Source organism: Lutra lutra, chromosome 14, assembly GCF_902655055.1.
Source record: "Lutra lutra chromosome 14, mLutLut1.2, whole genome shotgun sequence".
NCBI classification, from domain to species: Eukaryota; Metazoa; Chordata; class Mammalia; order Carnivora; family Mustelidae; genus Lutra; species Lutra lutra.
The window spans coordinates 10141855-10158801 of record NC_062291.1 but is presented as its reverse complement, the minus strand read 5'-3'; the positions used below and the strand labels follow the sequence as shown (position 1 = coordinate 10158801).

The 16947-nt window shown below is 40.6% G+C and overlaps 1 protein-coding gene across 8 annotated transcripts in view; it reads right to left on the bottom strand.

The window, feature by feature from the left end:
* Nucleotides 1-16947, bottom strand: part of RYR2 (ryanodine receptor 2) — a 738447-nt gene that overhangs the window by 246111 nt on the left and 475389 nt on the right. For all 8 annotated transcript variants that reach the window (XM_047702071.1, XM_047702073.1, XM_047702075.1 and 5 more), the window contains 2 exons: nucleotides 15253-15461; nucleotides 13020-13194 (listed from right to left, as the gene is read on the bottom strand). In XM_047702071.1, the coding sequence (XP_047558027.1) occupies nucleotides 13020-13194; nucleotides 15253-15461 (384 nt within the window). The remainder of the gene's footprint in view (nucleotides 1-13019; nucleotides 13195-15252; nucleotides 15462-16947) is intronic.

Here is a 16947-nt window from a genome sequence, read left to right as displayed (position 1 = left end):
TTGTTGTAGGAACACACGGTTTCAGACTTCGAAACTTCTGAACTACAGTTACGGATCCACATTTATAACCCAAGCCAAATGGCCAGAAGCAGTAAAATGGCCAATATTAGACTAAAGGGTACATCTGAATTATTTGATCCGAAGGAAGAACAACACGTAATATGTCCCAGGTAATATATATAATTTATTATAAATTATTAACCTAATTTTTCAAGATAAGGAGACAAATAAGTTAAATCATTTGTTTCAGGTCCTATAGTTGGTTAAATGGGAAGCGAGGCTTTGAATCAAGAATGCAAGAAGGAGGGGCGCCTAGGTGGCCCAGTGGGTTAAAGCCTCTGCCTTCAGCTCAGGTCATGATCCGAGGGTCCTGGGATCGAGCCTCGCATCACGCTCTCTGCTCAACAGGGAGTCTGCTTCCCTCCCTCTCTCTCTGCCTGCCTCTCTGCCTACTTGTGATCTCTGTCTGTCAAATAAATAAATAAAATCTTAAAAAAAATGCAAGAAGGAGGGTAAAACAGAGATAAGACCAACTTGCCTTAGATTTCTGGGATCTTTAGAATTGGAAGAGGCATAAAGGGGCATCATTTCCAGTTAGAACTTTTTATTTTAAGGAAATGAAAACAGAGAGGCTATTTGCCCAAAGCCATGCAGGAAGAATTATTTTCAGAATTGGGAAACAGCCATACAGGAAGTATTATTTTCAGAATTGGGTCTAGAACCAGGACTTCAGACATGAAATCTGCTGCTTCTATTCCACTTTGGCTTAGAAAACAACTTGGCAAATACACTGGGTAAGGCCTTCGGGGATTTACTTGTGTTGCAAGCACATCTTTAGTGCAAAGACTTTGTAATACCAACTTGGGCCCAAAAAGGGACATCCCCATACTTTCTTCCTGACTCTCGGTTCACTTCAGATAATCAAGATCAGTAGACAATTTTATTTTTGATCCTGAATACTACTAAGTGTCCTCTTTTCATCAATATACACAACGTAAATGTCAATTAACTAGTCAGGTTAAGCTAAGCAGAGTTCAGTTTTCACTGAACTTGTCAATCATTTCACAGTGAATTTCCCCAAATAACATGTGTAGAAAATATACAGGTAAACTCAAAAGACAGAAACTAGATAATCTGAAATTCAACTCTAAACAATAAAAATAAAAGTTTCCCTCATTTGTTAAAGTCCTATGTATTTAAGAGCTGTATTCTTGGAGAAGCCCAAAGAATTTCTAGAATATATCTTTTCTGATTCTAGACAAAACCATGAAATGGATTATGCCAGTTCCCAACATCTTCAGACTCTAGAGTTTATCTACCATTTTGTAAATAACTGTCTGTATCGTTACTCAAAATACCCAGTGTCCCAACACAATTTGCAGCTGTTTGGATGGCTCTACTGTAGTGACTCACGCTCTTGACTTCTTCTCCCAGCAAGTGCTAATTTTTAATTAGGAATATCCTTAGTAAGTTACTGTCCCAGGTGGGATACAGACCTGCCCCTGAGGTAACAATGGCAGGTTTTGCAGAGTGACAGGACAGATGTTATGGCGGAGCTGGAGGGCAGGGATCTGGGACAGTGCCCTCCTTCTACTACTCTTAAATTCATGTCGGGTCGAAAACCTTCACAATCTTCATCCATGAAGTGGTTAAACTGTTGCAATATTTCAACTGAGCATAAAAAAAGTATGTTGGTCTGAGGGTTCCATGCTCCTGTTTCCTTCTTTCTTTTTTTAAAGGTAGCTTGACAAAATCAGTAATGGAAAGTTATGTTTCCCTCTCTTTTTCCTTAGAGGGCTTTTCAGCCTGGAGCTGTGCAGTTGTTTTCATTACAACAATATTCTTCTGTTTCGCTCCCGTGGAAAGGAATTCTGTACCGTCTGAGCCCCGGGTACTCAGTTTCGCTCACTGTTCTTCCAGGTGGCAGACAGAGCGTCACAAGCATCAGTTCTGGATTTGATTATAATCTTTACAGATGCAGAACCTGAGGGCCCGGAGCTGATCTTTACTTACAGAAGAGCCAACGAGGTTGAAAAAGCTCCAGTGGGATGAGGCATTAACACAGCCCAAGATATGTACCTATAGTCGACTTCGTCAAAGGCAGGTGATCTCCAGATGAAATAACTATTCTCTCACCATATGGCGAGATTTTAAATGACTCTCTTCCTTGCTTTAAATCAAGGGTATGATTAGCTCTACAAACCGCCGGTAACAGAAGGCACCACACGTATAGATCAAGAGCGCTACTAGGTTAGCAGGGGACACGTGCAGAGGGGGAGGTGTTTCAGTTCCCTAGGGACGCCACAGACTGGGTGGGTGAGGCAACAGAAACTTGTTCTCACGTTTCCAGAGACAGAAAGTCCAAGACCAGGGTGTCCACAGGTTTGGTTTCTCCGGCAGCCTCTCTCTGTGGCTGGGGGATGGCTGCCTTCCCGTGGCCTTTCCTCTGTGCATGGGAACCTTTGGTGTCTCTTCATCTTCTTGCAAGGACCAGTCATCCCCAATTAGGGCCTGTCCCTTATGAACTCATCTAACCTGAATAATTTCTTTAAAGGCCCAAATACAGTCACTTTAGGGGGTTAGGGCTCCAACATACGAATCTGGGTGGTGTGTGCAATTGAGGCCATAACAGGTGGGTTTGAACGTGGTTGAATACAGAATGTCGTATTCCCCAGCAAACACATCTTCTCGGAAGCCATGCTTGTTTGCTGAGCCCCGAGAGACCCCTGGATTTAAAGAATCTGAACTCTAGGAAGAATTTCATTCAATATTCCCACAAGGCATTTCTTCTTCCTTTTTTTTAAAGTAAGCCTGGCTGATTTCTCATATGCTTCAGGAGGTGGCAAGTCCCAGCAGAAGTAAGGCATGCATTCGTCTTTACTGTAGTAAAAACTGGCTCATAGTACGTAGGTTCTTTTTTCAAGTAAGTGTGGGACACGAGCTATGTATTCAAGAAAATTCTGTGCACCATCAGCATGTTAGGAAATGTCATACCATTAGCACATTTCACCACTGATTCTTTGTTTCCTTTTTTGCTTTATTGTTGCTCTTTTGTTTTGCTTTTCTGACATTTATATTTAACTTTACATTTTGTGAGGGAATCTGAAATGTATGGTATGTGACAGTTAAGAAAGTGACTCAGTAGAGCTGGTCAACAAGCAAACGAAAGAACAAAGAAAGGAGGGAATGCGTTTTAAGTTAGGGTAGAACTACCATGTTTACTATTCACATAATTTTAGGGGGTTTGGTATTGCTTTAGCATAAATGAGGTTTAATTGGGAGGCTAGGGGATGCATCCATTTATTCCAGTTGAAATTGGTGATAATTAGTTTTTGACCTATAGAAATGTGTCCTTTGAGTGTGCTTTTAAGTAATAAGTTATCCTCATAAGGAAGCGAAGAAGGCACAGGGCTAATAAAAAGTATAGTTTGCAATGAGCTGGTACTTGGGACCAAGATTGTTTTTAAATTGCGGAACTGGGTTACATCATGCTTGAACCGCAAGATTTCCTTCAGTTTCTCCAGAGACATAGAGAAAAAGCCACTGGCTAGTCTTCCTGGCTTCTTTCCTCTAGGCTAATAAACCAAATCTCAGGCTTTGAGATTCTGCCATTCTGATGGTACCAAAAACAAGAGCCAACCCAAAAGCTCACCAAGGAAAAGGTCATTTCTCCCTGAGGCCTGGAGCAGCTTTGGACATTGATGAAGGGCTCTTCTCTCCCTGAGGTGGCCTCAGACTGACCCTAAGAATGGAGGGCAGGGGGGAACACCTCATTCTCACTCCCTCACCAAAATTATAGAATAGGGGAAGAGATTTCCAATGAGATAAACCTCCCCCACAGAGGAGACACATCCTTAGAATTCCTGTTCAGAAACTCTTTTGAAAAGTATTCTCTTGTGGAGACCCATGGTGGAACAAGGACAGGAGACCTCTCCCCAGGGACAGGGTTCCAGAGGGGGAAGCAACAAGAGGCACTGAGGTGACAGGTGGGACACATGGCGACCAAATATTAGGGAATTGACAAAGAGGAAGAAAAGCAAAGAAAAGAAACTTGGGACTGTGGGAAATGTGATGCATTCATTTTGGAGGGCTTGCCTGCAAACATGAGGCACTGTGCTCGTAAGACACAGGCCATTACCGTTCCTTATACCCAGACCCTTATTCTCTCTGCTGTAAAAGGAAAAATTCTTCATTATCTGTGCTGGATGGAGATCACACCCTCTTCACCTTCTCAGGAATTTCAGTGAATATCGTCTCTCAGACTTTTCTCAGACAATTTCTCCCTCTCTACTAGATTATTCCCCAAAGCTCTACAGACATGCTCACGCATCCTATTTCTTCTTTAAGAATCTCAAGTGCACAGAAGTGGAAAGTGGATTAATTACAAACTGTTGTTCCCGACACTCTTGTCATGACCTGATTTTACTTCATTCTTTAGTTGGACCTTTTTAGATCCTGTAATAAGCATCTGCTAACCCACCACCCGAAGGAAAACCTAGAGCCTTAACGATAGCCTACATCTAACCACATTATGCTGATTTTCCCATCTCCCTGCCTCCCTCCCCCTGAAGAAACCATCATCCCAAATACTAAGATCAGCACTCTCTTACTTTCTTTATCTGTACTTTTAAAAACATACTTTTAAGGTTTTGATTGTGTGTAACTTTTACAAAAATGGTAGCATCCTCTATGATTCTTGTACTCATTTCCTATTGCTTTTGTAATAAAATACACCACAAATTTAGTGGCTTAAGACAAAACCAATTTATTAGCTTGTATTTCTGAAGGCTAGAGGTCCAAAATGGATTTTACTGGGCTACAAAGCGTCCCCAGGGCTTGTGTTCCTTCTAGGGACTCTGGACTCTAGGAAGAATCTGTTCCCTCCCCTTTTTAGAGGCTTCCTACCCTCCCTGACTCCTTGACTCTTGACTCCTTCAGAACCAGCATCTTTGTATCACTCCCCTCTCCTGTGTCCTTGCTTACTCCTGCCTCCCTCTTGAAAGGACCTCTGTGATTACACTGGAACCATCCAGAAAATCCAGGAGAGCCTTACAAATGCAAGGCAGTTATCTTAATCACATCTGCTAAATCCCTTTGCCACACCGAAGGTAATCTATTGGCAGGTTTTAGGGAGTGGACACGGACTTCTCTTCGGGGCACGGTCTTCGCCTGCCCTAGTCACCTCTCAGGACTTACTTCTTTCCTTGACATATTCCTAGTCCACCTGTCACTGTAGCTTCCCACCTTACTCATCCATCCTCCAGCAAGTGTTACTGATTCGATGACTTCCTGGCTTTGGCTACTGTGAGCAGTGTTCCTATGAACATTCTTGCTCATGTCTCCTGCTATAGAGATATATGAGGGTCACTGGGGAACTGGAACAGACTTTTTGGGCCATGCGTATGTAAATATTCAAATTTTAGAGATATTGCCAAACTGTGTTTTTGGTTTTTTAAGCGAGAGCTCCATGTGCACCCCTAAGAACCATGGAAAGTGGTCCTAAGGAAAGCCGACACTCAGTATTGTCCAATATCTAAAAAAATTTTGCCAACAGAATGTATCTAAAATAGCATCTAATTATGGTTTACACTTCCCTGATCATTAATAGTAACAAATATTTCCTCAAATGCTTATTGCCAGGGTGCCTGGGTGGCTCAGTCAGTAAGGGTCTGCATTCAGCTCAGGTCATGATCCCAGGATTCTGGGACTGAGCGCCCTATCAGGCTCCCTCCTCAGCAGGAAGCCTGCTTTACTACTTTACCCTCTCCTACTCCCTCTGCTTGTGTTTCCTCTCTCATTCTCTATCCCTTTGTGTCAAATGAATGAATAAAATCTTTAAAAAATATATTTATTGCCCATCTGGATTTCTTCGATGAGATGTCTACTGATGACTTTTCATCCTTTTTCTTAGTGATTTCAGTTCTTTATGCTTTTCTTGACACTAACATTTTTTTTTCAGTTGTTTACATTGTATTTGAGTTCTCTGACCCCACTAATAAATTGTTTTTCCACTCCCTTTAAGGTTTCTTTGGTTGTTCTTTAAATGAAAGTTCTTAAGTTTGTATAGATGGATTTACCAGTCTTTTATAGTCACCGGGTTTTTGTTTTATATTTGCTTGTTCTACTCTAAGATAAAGTTTTCCTACCCCATTGTCTAAAAAGATTTACCTATATTTCCTACCAAAAATTGCAAAGTTTTGGGGCGCCTGGGTGGCTCAGTGGGTTAAGCCGCTGCCTTCGGCTCAGGTCATGATCTCAGAGTCCTGGGATCGAGCCCCGCATCGGGCTCTCTGCTCAGCAGGGAGCCTGCTTCCTCCTCTCTCTCTGCCTGCCTCTCTGCCTGCTTGTGTGATCTCTCTGTCAAATAAATAAATAAAATCTTTAAAAAAAAAAAAAAGAATTGCAAAGTTTTATTTTTGACATTTAACCCCTCAGTCCATTTGGGGCTGGCTGTTACATATACAGTGTAAGGAAATGATCCAATTCATTCAGATCCCAATCTCCCTTTCTCCAGCACCCTGGCAATGCCAGCCATCATATTACAAGGGTCTACATGTGGGCTGATGGGTTCTTCTACCCTCTCTAATTTATCTTATGGATTCCTTTGCCTATCCCTGCACTAATACTACATGTCTTAATGCTTATAGCTTCAAAATAAATCCTCACTGGGGTGCCTGGGTGGCTCAGTCAGTGAAGCATCTGACTCTTGGTTTTAGCTCAGGTCAGGATCTCAGGGTCGTGAGATGGAGCCCGGCATCCCGCGCCATGTTCAGCATGGAGTCTGTTTAAGATTCTCTCTCTTTTCTTCTGCCCCTTCACCCCCATGCATGCACACACATGCGCTCTCTCTACAATAAATCCATCTTAAAAAAAAAAAAAACCCTTATCTATCTATTTTATCTTTCAAAACCAATACAGTACAACATATACCCTATCCCTGCTCTTCTTTATCATAAGTAATCTCGAGATTTTTAGTCTTTTACTCTTCTATATACATTTTGGAAACATTATACCAAGCCCCATGAGAAACTTCTTGAGATTTTAAAAGACAAAGTATGATGTTTGGATGGGATCTATACATCAATTTTGGAAGACCTAATACCTTAAGGCTATTGTCTTCCTCCTGAACATAATATAGCTCTCATTTATTGAGCAATAAATCTCTTTTTTGAACCATTTTATTAAAGTGTGATTGACATAGCAAAGGTTGTACATACTTAATGTACACAACTTGATGACTTTGGAGATAAGTATACACCTAAAAATCATCTACACCATAAACATATCAGTTATCTCCAAAAGCTTACCCCTGCCCTCTTATTTTTATCATCATCATCATCATCATCCATAATGTGTATGGGGGGGTATAAGATAAGAACACTTAACATTTACCTTCTTTGCAAAATTTGAGGCATGTAATTCAGGCCTATAGTTAACTAAAGGCAGGAACTCTCTAGGACTTACTCTTCTTGTATCACTGAAGGTTTGTACCATTTGATTAACACTTCTCTATCCCCTGGCCCCTGGCTGCTACCATTTTACTCTCTACTTCTGAGTCTGACTGTTTTAGATTCATCATTTCTAAGTGTATCATGTAGTACCTAGTACCTGTCCTTCTGTATCTGGATTATTTCACTTAGTTTAACGTCCTCCAGCTATCCATGTTGTCACAAATTGCAGAATTTATTTCTTTCTTAAGGTAATAATATTCTGTTGTACATAAATTTCCTATTTTCTTTATTCATTTATCTGTCCATAGACACTTCAGCTGTTTCCTTACCTTGGCTGTTGTGAATAATCCTGCAGATACCAGCTGACTTCCCATGAACAGTGCATGCAAGTTTCCTTTTCTCCACACCCTCACCAACATTTCCTATCTTTAGTTTTTTGGGGGTTTTTGACCACAGCCATTCTGACAGGGGTGAAGGGATATCTCATTATGGTATTGAATTGCATTTTCCTGGTAATGAGTGATGTTGAGCACCTTTCCATACAACTGTTGGCCACTTGTATGTCTTTTCTGGAGAAAAATCTACTTGGTCCTTTGTCCATTTTTTAAATAGGCAGTTTGTTGTTTTTTTTGCCAATGAGTTACAAGACCTTATATATTTTGAAAATTATCCTTTATCAGATATATGGTTTGTAAATATTTTTTCCCACTCCACAGGTTGCCTCTTCATTGTGTTGATGGCATCCTTTCTTGTGCAAAAGGTTTTTAATTTGATATAATTCCACGTATCCATTTTTTCTTTTCTTGACTGCTTTTGGTGTCATATCCAAAAAAATCATGTCATATCCAAAAAAATCGCTGCCAAATAGCTATTCCCCTATGTTTGCTCTTGTAATTTCACTTTCAGTTCTTATGGTTAATTTCACTTTCAGTTCTTACGGTTAAGTCTTTAGTCTATTTTGAGTTGATTTTTGTATATAGTCAAAAAACATCGTATATGGTCCAAAATTGGGTAAAAGGTCCAATTGCTTTTTTTTTAATGTGTCAATATCTAATTTTTCCAACACTAGTTATTGAACAGACTATCCATTTCCCATTACATTGTCTTGGTATCTTTGTCAAAGATTGGCTGACCATGTATGATAAATTTCTTTTTTTTTTTTTTTTTTAAAGATTTTATTTATTTATTTGACAGAGAGAGATCACAAGTAGGCAGAGAGGCAGGCAGAGAGAGAGGAAGGGAAGCAGGCTTCCTGCTGAGCAGCGAGCCCGATGCGGGACTCGATCCCAGGATTCTGGGATCATGACCTGAGCTGAAGGCAGCGGCTTAACCCACTGAGCCACCCAGGCGCCCTAAATTTCTTAACAAAGTTACTCTATCAATAAAGTTTAATGATTTTCTCTGTAAACACTTTGTTCACCTTCTATTAGGGTGATAACTAGTTACTGAAAATTCCTGATGTTACTGTGAATGCTATCTTCTCTTTAATCTAGTTTCAGGTTTGCATCTAACATAGAAATGCTAACTTGCGGACGGACAGATAAGGAAGATGTGGTCCATATACACTATGGAGTATTATGCCTCCATCAGAAAGGATGAATACCCAACTTTTGTAGCAACATGGATGGGACTGGAAGAGATTATGCTGAGTGAAATAAGTCAAGCAGAGAGAGTCAATTATCACATGGTTTCACTTATTTGTGGAGCATAACAAATAGCATGGAGGACATGGGGAGTTAGGAGAAGGGAGTTGGGGGAAATTGGAAGGGGAGGTGAACAATGAGAGACTATGGACTCTGAAAAACAATCTGAAGGGTTTGAAGAGGTGGGGGGGGTGGGAGGTTGGGGGAACCAGGTGGTAGGTATTAGAGAGGGCACGGATTGCATGGAGCACTGGGTGTGGCACAAAAACAATGAATACTGTTATGCTGAAAATAAATTTTTAAAAATGATAAAAAAATGGGGCGCCTGGGTGTCTCAGTGGGTTAAGCCGCTGCCTTCGGCTCAGGTCATGATCTCAGGGTCCTGGGATCGAGTCCCACATCGGGCTCTCTGCTCAGCAAGAAGCCTGCTTCCCTCTCTCTCTCTCTCTCTGCCTGCCTCTCCGTCTACTTGTGATCTCTCTCTGTCAAATAAATAAATAAAATCTTTAAAAAAAAATGATAAAAAAAAGAAATGCTAACTTGCTAAATGCTTCAATTATTCCTAGTAAAAGCTATAGATTCTTCAGTTTTCTCTGCAAATAATTACATTATATGCAAATAATGATAGATTTGTTGTTCCCTTTATTCCAGTTCTCATCATCACTTCCAATTTCATTTCTTGTCATATCACAAGTTTGAAAAAGAATTTACGACAGACTTTTTTTTCTCTTTCTTTCTTTCTTTCCTTCTTTCTTTCTTTCGTTTTTTTTTTTCTACAACACCACACTTCCTAGCACAGGAATGTACCGTAATTGCTAAAGTACTAAAAGATTTTGTAAGTGTTCTATATTTAAATTCTTCTTACATGTTTTTATATCTGTGCCATGCTTGATTTGGCATGTGTTAATTCCTCCTTATCTCTATAGAGACAGGGAACTCAAATATATTAACACTGGTTATTAAAGCAATCAAAAGAACTATGTGGTAAGATCAATGGAAATACATATATATATTTCCATATATATATATCCAATCTCTACTAGCCCTGTTCTTGTCCCCCACCTAACATGGTAAGCATCACCTCCATGGAGCTCTTGAGGAAGTATATCAAGAAATGGTTCATATGAAAATGATTACTTAAAAAAGAAAAAAAGCTTTAGTCCCAAATTGGATTAGAGATAACCATCTCTGGCTTTACTAAGATAGACTAGGTTCAGTCAGAACTCCTTTCAGGCTCTTGCTAAGGGACAGGTGTCCTAGCTTGGCTGGCTACTAGAACTCTGTGGGTAACAATATGAATGTCAGCCACTATAGGCAACATGGTTTGTGATAGAAATGACTCCTGATTAGTTAACTGCATATGGACTGGGAGAACCATACACACATCTCAGTGACTCCTGAGGAAGTGGCATGTTTGAGGCTGAACATACTCCAGTTCTTCTTCGCTATCCCTCTGAGTAGACTGGCTCCAAGGATGGCCCTTGTGGTACTCTGGCAACAGCAGCACATCCCTGTGGCCTTTCATACTTGCTCTTTTGAGCCCCATTTGTCTTGAGGACTGTTGCTCAAGGGTGACGGGTAATTAAGGAACCCATCTCAGGGCCTCCTGTTACACCCAGAGCAGGCCCATCGAATTTCTTATTTTTCAGTAAGCTGTGTGAAGTTAATTGACAGGGAAATGGAAATTCCACTCCAAAAAGCGTTTTCAAATCATAGGCGTGGATAAATCCCATTTTATGGAAGAAAATTTAGAATTACAAGTGGCCTCTATGAAGTTAATTGTGAAGGATCATGGCTACGTGAAAATAATAACCTGCCTTGGAGACCAATATACCTCTCCAACACCTCAAACCAAAGCCCAACAATATTCACCATAAAATTTTCAAACAACTCATGAGAATGCTATATGAACTCTCTCATAGTGATACCAACTATGAGAGTCATTTTTTAAATTTTAAAAAAATTCTGTGAAGTGTAAAGTCATAAATGTTTCTAAGACTACACCAGCCAGACGAGCTCAGTCTAATTCACCTCCACAATGGTGACTGACTGGTCTTTGCAACAGCGCCAGGAGCATGAACATTTGTTATGTGCTTAAATAGTATGGATGGGCATTCCACATTGTTTAGAATTCTAACACTATTCTCTGAATCTATGTGGCATAAGTTAAGCAAACAGAGCTCACACAGGCACTTCCTTCCAACGAAGGAAGGCACAGCATACAATAATTTCTAAAAAAACGATTAAAAAATTAAAAGCTCAGGTCATACCTATCAATAAAGACAAAAAAACACAGAAAAAGCCCCTCTCCCACCTTCCCCCTGATATATTAACACTCATAAAGACAATCACACAGAAAGGGAGATGGGTAATGGGTTGGTAGAGTGCCAGTTCCACCAGAGATACAGGTGTGCAAAATAGAAATTAAGTTACACAACTATAGAATTCTGGGGCACCTGGGTGGCTCAGTTGGTTAAGTGGATACCTTCGGCTCAGGTCATGATCTTGGGGTCCTGGGACTGAACCCCACATAGAGTTCCCTGCTTAGTGGGGAGTCTGCTGCTGCTTCTCCCACTGCCCCTCCACCCTTTCAAATAAATACAATCTTTTTAAAAAATGTAGCATTCCTACCATTTTTGCAAATCTATATTTGAGAAACGATGGTCATACCTGCTTACAAGCTTACTGAATGAATGAATATAGAACTTAACGCAAATAATGAGGGAACTAACTTTTTGAGGATCAGCGACTTTAAGATTTTATTCATCCATTTGAGAGACAGTGCCCATGAGCAGCGGGGAGGGGCAGAGGGAGAAGAAGACTCCCTGCGGAGCAAGAAATCAACATGGAGGACACAGATGCGGGGCTCGTGGGGCTCAATGGACCGGGAGACCATGAACTGAGCCGACCGAAATCAACAGTTGGTTGTTTAACCAACTGAGCCACCCAGGAACCACCCACCAAAGCGATTTTGGAAAAAAAAAAAAAAAAAAAAAAAAAAAGTGTTCATTTTAAAATGACACATTTATATGTTTTGTTCATTTTTTTATATTGTATTTTTGTACTGTCTTAATTACATGCTCTGGAGTAACACCATCGAATACAACTTTCTGTGGCGCTCTCAGTGTTCGCCATCGGTGCTACGTGCTAGGGGAGGGGGTATCAGTAGCCACAGGTGGGCACTGAGTACTTGAAAAGGAATGTCTCTAGGAAACTAAATTTTAGCATTCTTTCATTTCAACTAATGTGAATTCAAATAACCCCAAGAGGCCAGTGGCCACCTTCCTGGAAGTGTAACTCCAATGAAAAAAACCTCTTCCATTCTTCATTTGTTTCACAAAGGGCTTTCACTTTCCCTTTACAACCCTGCTCAAGGTCATCTCAGAGCCCTACACTGCGTTTCCACAGAATGTTCATCAATTTAGAGCTTCTCTACTCAACAGAAAGCACTCCAGTGCTGACTTCCCTTGGTATACTGTAATCTACACAAAAATAGGACAATGTTTTATTAATCTCTGTCATCTCAGCATCCGGCAGAGGGCCTGACCCGTGATAGGTTCTCATTACATTTCTGTGAAATGAATGAACGAAAGGAGCCATCAGCCGCTGATTATACACGGAAGTTCTAAGGGAAAATTTCATGTTTGTGGAAAACTGTCCTTTTGCCTGGCATTTATTTTCTTATTCACATGCATAAAAGCCATTTCTACCTTTTTGAAATCCTAGCTAAGTAGTGGAGGTAGCGTTTCTGCTAAAGCAATTTCAAGGTTGTCTGATCAAATAAGCCATATGGCAACCTTGCAATTTACAGCGGCAACTCATCTACCACTCACCCTCAAAGATGGCTGGTTATGAAGCATGAGAGCAAATGCTCGCTCCATTCATGCTGAGAACCTGAAAGCAATGCCAAATGCAGAACACTTACCATCGCCAACATCAAAGTCCTTGAACGCCAGTTCTGAGCCCGAATCATCAAGAAGGATTTCACCATTCAGTGTGAACATCATGGTGTGCTCTGTCATGTCAACCATACATCCCACAACATCGCCAGCTTGCCAAGAGCGCCCATAGTGCTCATTACCCTGGTGCCACCGTTGGGCCTAGGGACAGAAGAGTCACCTGTCACGGGAAAAGCCAGGAGAACAGGACCCACCCACCCAACCAACACTGCAGGCATGATTCACTGCAGCTCCTTCTATGAATGCAGCAGGAGGAAGGACTGAGTTCTACTGCACACATCAGTGTGGCATGATGCCCTAGCTGGTGTGGAGGTGCCTAGCAATTCTGAATCCCTCATACTAATATCATATGTTACTGAATTTTGAGGGAAGACCAAACGTCATTTCATTATTTTGAGAAACAATTAATTTAAAAATCTAACCCAAGGGGCTCCTGGGTGGCTCAGTGGGTTAAAGCCTCTGCCTTCAGCTCAGATCATGATCCCAGGGTCCTGGAATCAAGCCCAGCATCAGCATCGGGCTCTCTGCTCAGCAGGGAGCCTGCTTCCTCCTCTCTCTCTGCCTGTTTCTCTGCCTACTTGTGATCTCCGTCTGTCAAATAAATAAATAAAATCTTAAAAAAAAAAAAAAACAACCTAACCCAACATACTTTCTATTAAAAAAAACCTCTTAGTTTTTAGAAATTAATTTTTCACACTAAAATGAATGCATCCCAGGATATGGGTTGTTTTTCTCTATTTCCCAAAATACAAAGAACTGTGAGTAGAGAACGAAGCTGAGAACTTATCAATGAAAATGACATTCTAATTTTCATCTATTTCAAAACAAAATTCCCTTCCTTGGAACCAATGGCACTGATAGATTAACAGAATAGAAATCTTGAGGCATTTCAGTATATATCAAAACCAAAAAAAGCTTCAAATCAAACCTAAAAGATATTTACCTAAATATTGACTCAAAAATTAAATATACACGCCAACGTCTTGTACACATAAGTGAAATCTCGTATTAGAAATACATCTCAAACATAGTTTTGATAATGTGACTTTTGAATCTCTAAATATAGTCCACTGACTTATGGGTACACAATTAGTTGTATATTTTGTCAAATATATCTGCTCATTTTTCCTCTTAAGAATCACCTCCACCATGAATTAACATGTAAGGGCATAGAGTCATCAATGCAAAGAAATGATATGATTATTCCCAAGCACAATACACTATACTTTTAAAAAAATCTATTCCAGTGAATTACATATCAAAAGATGTTAAATTTTCTATATGAAGTGAAAAACAGGCTCAGGAAATGTGGTATTTCAAAAACAAAGTAGGTCAGTTATTCTAGAAGACACAATATTAAATTCTAGCCTAGAAATGCTTTCCCACACATGCATACCTCAGTACATGAGACATGTATAAATCTCAAATCTCTTATAATTGCTTATTTATGCTAATTTCCTTTTTTAATTAAAAGTAACTTTTCCCCTTCATATGAGAAGGAATGCAAATTCACAAAGAAGATAAGAGAATAAAAATTAGGGGAATAAAATATAATTTTATCAATCAAAAATGGCTATCATTATCCTACTGTAGCTAGATTCATATATACATATTTTAAAATATTTTATACACATAAAATAATTTTTAAACATTTATATAATGTCTAAGTAAATAATAAAACAAGCACCTGACCAGCTTCCTTAAAAAAAACCCCTAAGACCTTAAGAAAAATTACTAATACTGAAAATGAAAACTTTTTGTGATTTTAAACAACATTGTCTCAAGCGTTCTTATGGCTATTAAATGTGTGTACCTACCATTTATTATTGCTTGAAGATAAATTCCTTCTACGGAATTGCTTGTGTCAAAGTGTATGCAATTTGTTAGCATATGCGTTTTTAACACTTAGGACAGGCAAAGAGGATTCATTTTTTTTTGGTAACAATGGAGAAGCAACGTTTTACTTCTTGAATTTCATTACAAGGATGGGGGGGAATGTTTTGAGATCACAAGGACAAGAGTTTCCCTAGGACTTTTTTTTACCGGGTTTGTGCTCCAGAAAGTCCTAATTTTGCAGTCCTCCTCAAAGGAGCAATGGTAAGGAAGGCACCCACAGGTGTATCCGCCCCAGGAGACCGCAGCCTACAGAATCAGAAATCTACGAACTTTGACGTCTGGTGCTCAGCACAGTCTGCTCACCTTGAAGCCATCAAAAGCAAAGGCACGTTCGTCGGAGCCAAGCTCTTGGTCAGGTTGACAACCTGGCCTGCTCCAGCCAACCCTCATGTCACCGGCAGTGACTGCCTCGAACTCAAAATACCACCTTCCTGCCTTGACAGCGTAGGTCTTCTCAGCTCGGAAGATTCGGAACCGCTCCCCAGTGCAGCTACACACTTCCGCTCTGGCAGCTGTGAAGGAAAAGAGATCCTGGGGGTCACTGGATGGGAAACTGAAGGAGGAGGGAGGACATCACATAGCATCTCTATTAAACTTCCAGGGATGATGGCAACCATCCAGTCTTTCTTACCCTGGCTCACATTTTGTGAAGTGTTTTCATATACCTGATCAGACACCAAATCATGGAACCAGCTTGGAGAAAGGGAAAGCACAGGGCTTCCAGTGGAGAGAAAGGTCGCCAAACCTCAGTAACGGTGCAAGGGAGGAGAGGGAACTAACTGCAGGAGAAACCTCCCGGCCTCTTGGTGGTTTGGCAGTAGGATATGAGATGAACTTGAGGGCAGGGATGGGAAGAAGCCCATGAAAGAGATCTGAACTGTTCTGCCCAAGAAATGAAGAGACATTCGGGGGCGAGGGAGAAGGAAGAAGCAGCTAGAAGGTGAGGAGGAGAGAGAAAGCAACAAGGTAAAGAGATAAATAGCAGAGAAGGGTAATCACTGACTAATTCTCCAGACAGGATGACTAAGGGCAAAGCTCTGGTAATGTCTCACACCTTCACCATAATGTGCTAAACATACAAATGTTGTGTTTAAGTTTTGGGGGAAAAAGAAAAGGGTCAACTCAACATCAAGGACTAGTGTGGTGCTAAGTGGGGGGAGAGTATACATATTTGTAAAAATAAGATGCACATGGGTTGGAAATGCCAGAAACACAAAACCTCAGACCAAGGGGCCTGGTGCCAGGACAGCCATGTGAACATAAGCCCCTAGGAAATCACAGGGCATGAGGACAAGGGCTCACTGAGCTGATACATCAAAGGATATACCGACAGCTCAGCTCAGATCTGGGTTAGACAGAAGAGAACATTTAGGTGACACTGATCAAAGTCACACAAGGAACAAATGGAAGAATTCTAAAGCTGCCTCATGCAACAGCCTGTGTCCTTTCCACTCTGCCTCCAACAGCAGGCACAGAATCAACAGGTCCTGGTTAAATATTAGTTCTCATGCGCTCTCCTTTTAGGAGCTGGGAAAGATCTTATAAATAATAGAAGTTTAATATCTGCTTAACCACTGATTTGATATGAACAAACAAGAACTATAAAAATAATTCCAATAAGCTTTCAAGGGCACCAATAAACACATAGCCAGATCATCTACTGAAGATCAGGGTGGCATTAAGAAACAAAGGACTAAAAAAAAAAAAAGAAAAAGAAAAGAGAAGAAACAAAGGACTAAGATGTTTCTGTTGATTGCAGGACATACAGGTGAACTCTAACTCTTGATAAATCTTTCAAAAGCTGGGTTAAGCTTCTGAATAAGCAACACTTTGTTGTCCCAGGTTCCCCTCCCAGTTACACACCCATGCACACCCCAACCCACAAGTCTGCTCCAAGCAATTGTGTCTCCAGCAGCGACAGCCTCAAATCCCAATGCCACCTTGCATGCGTGTACACACACACACACACACACACACACACACACACATCATGCTATA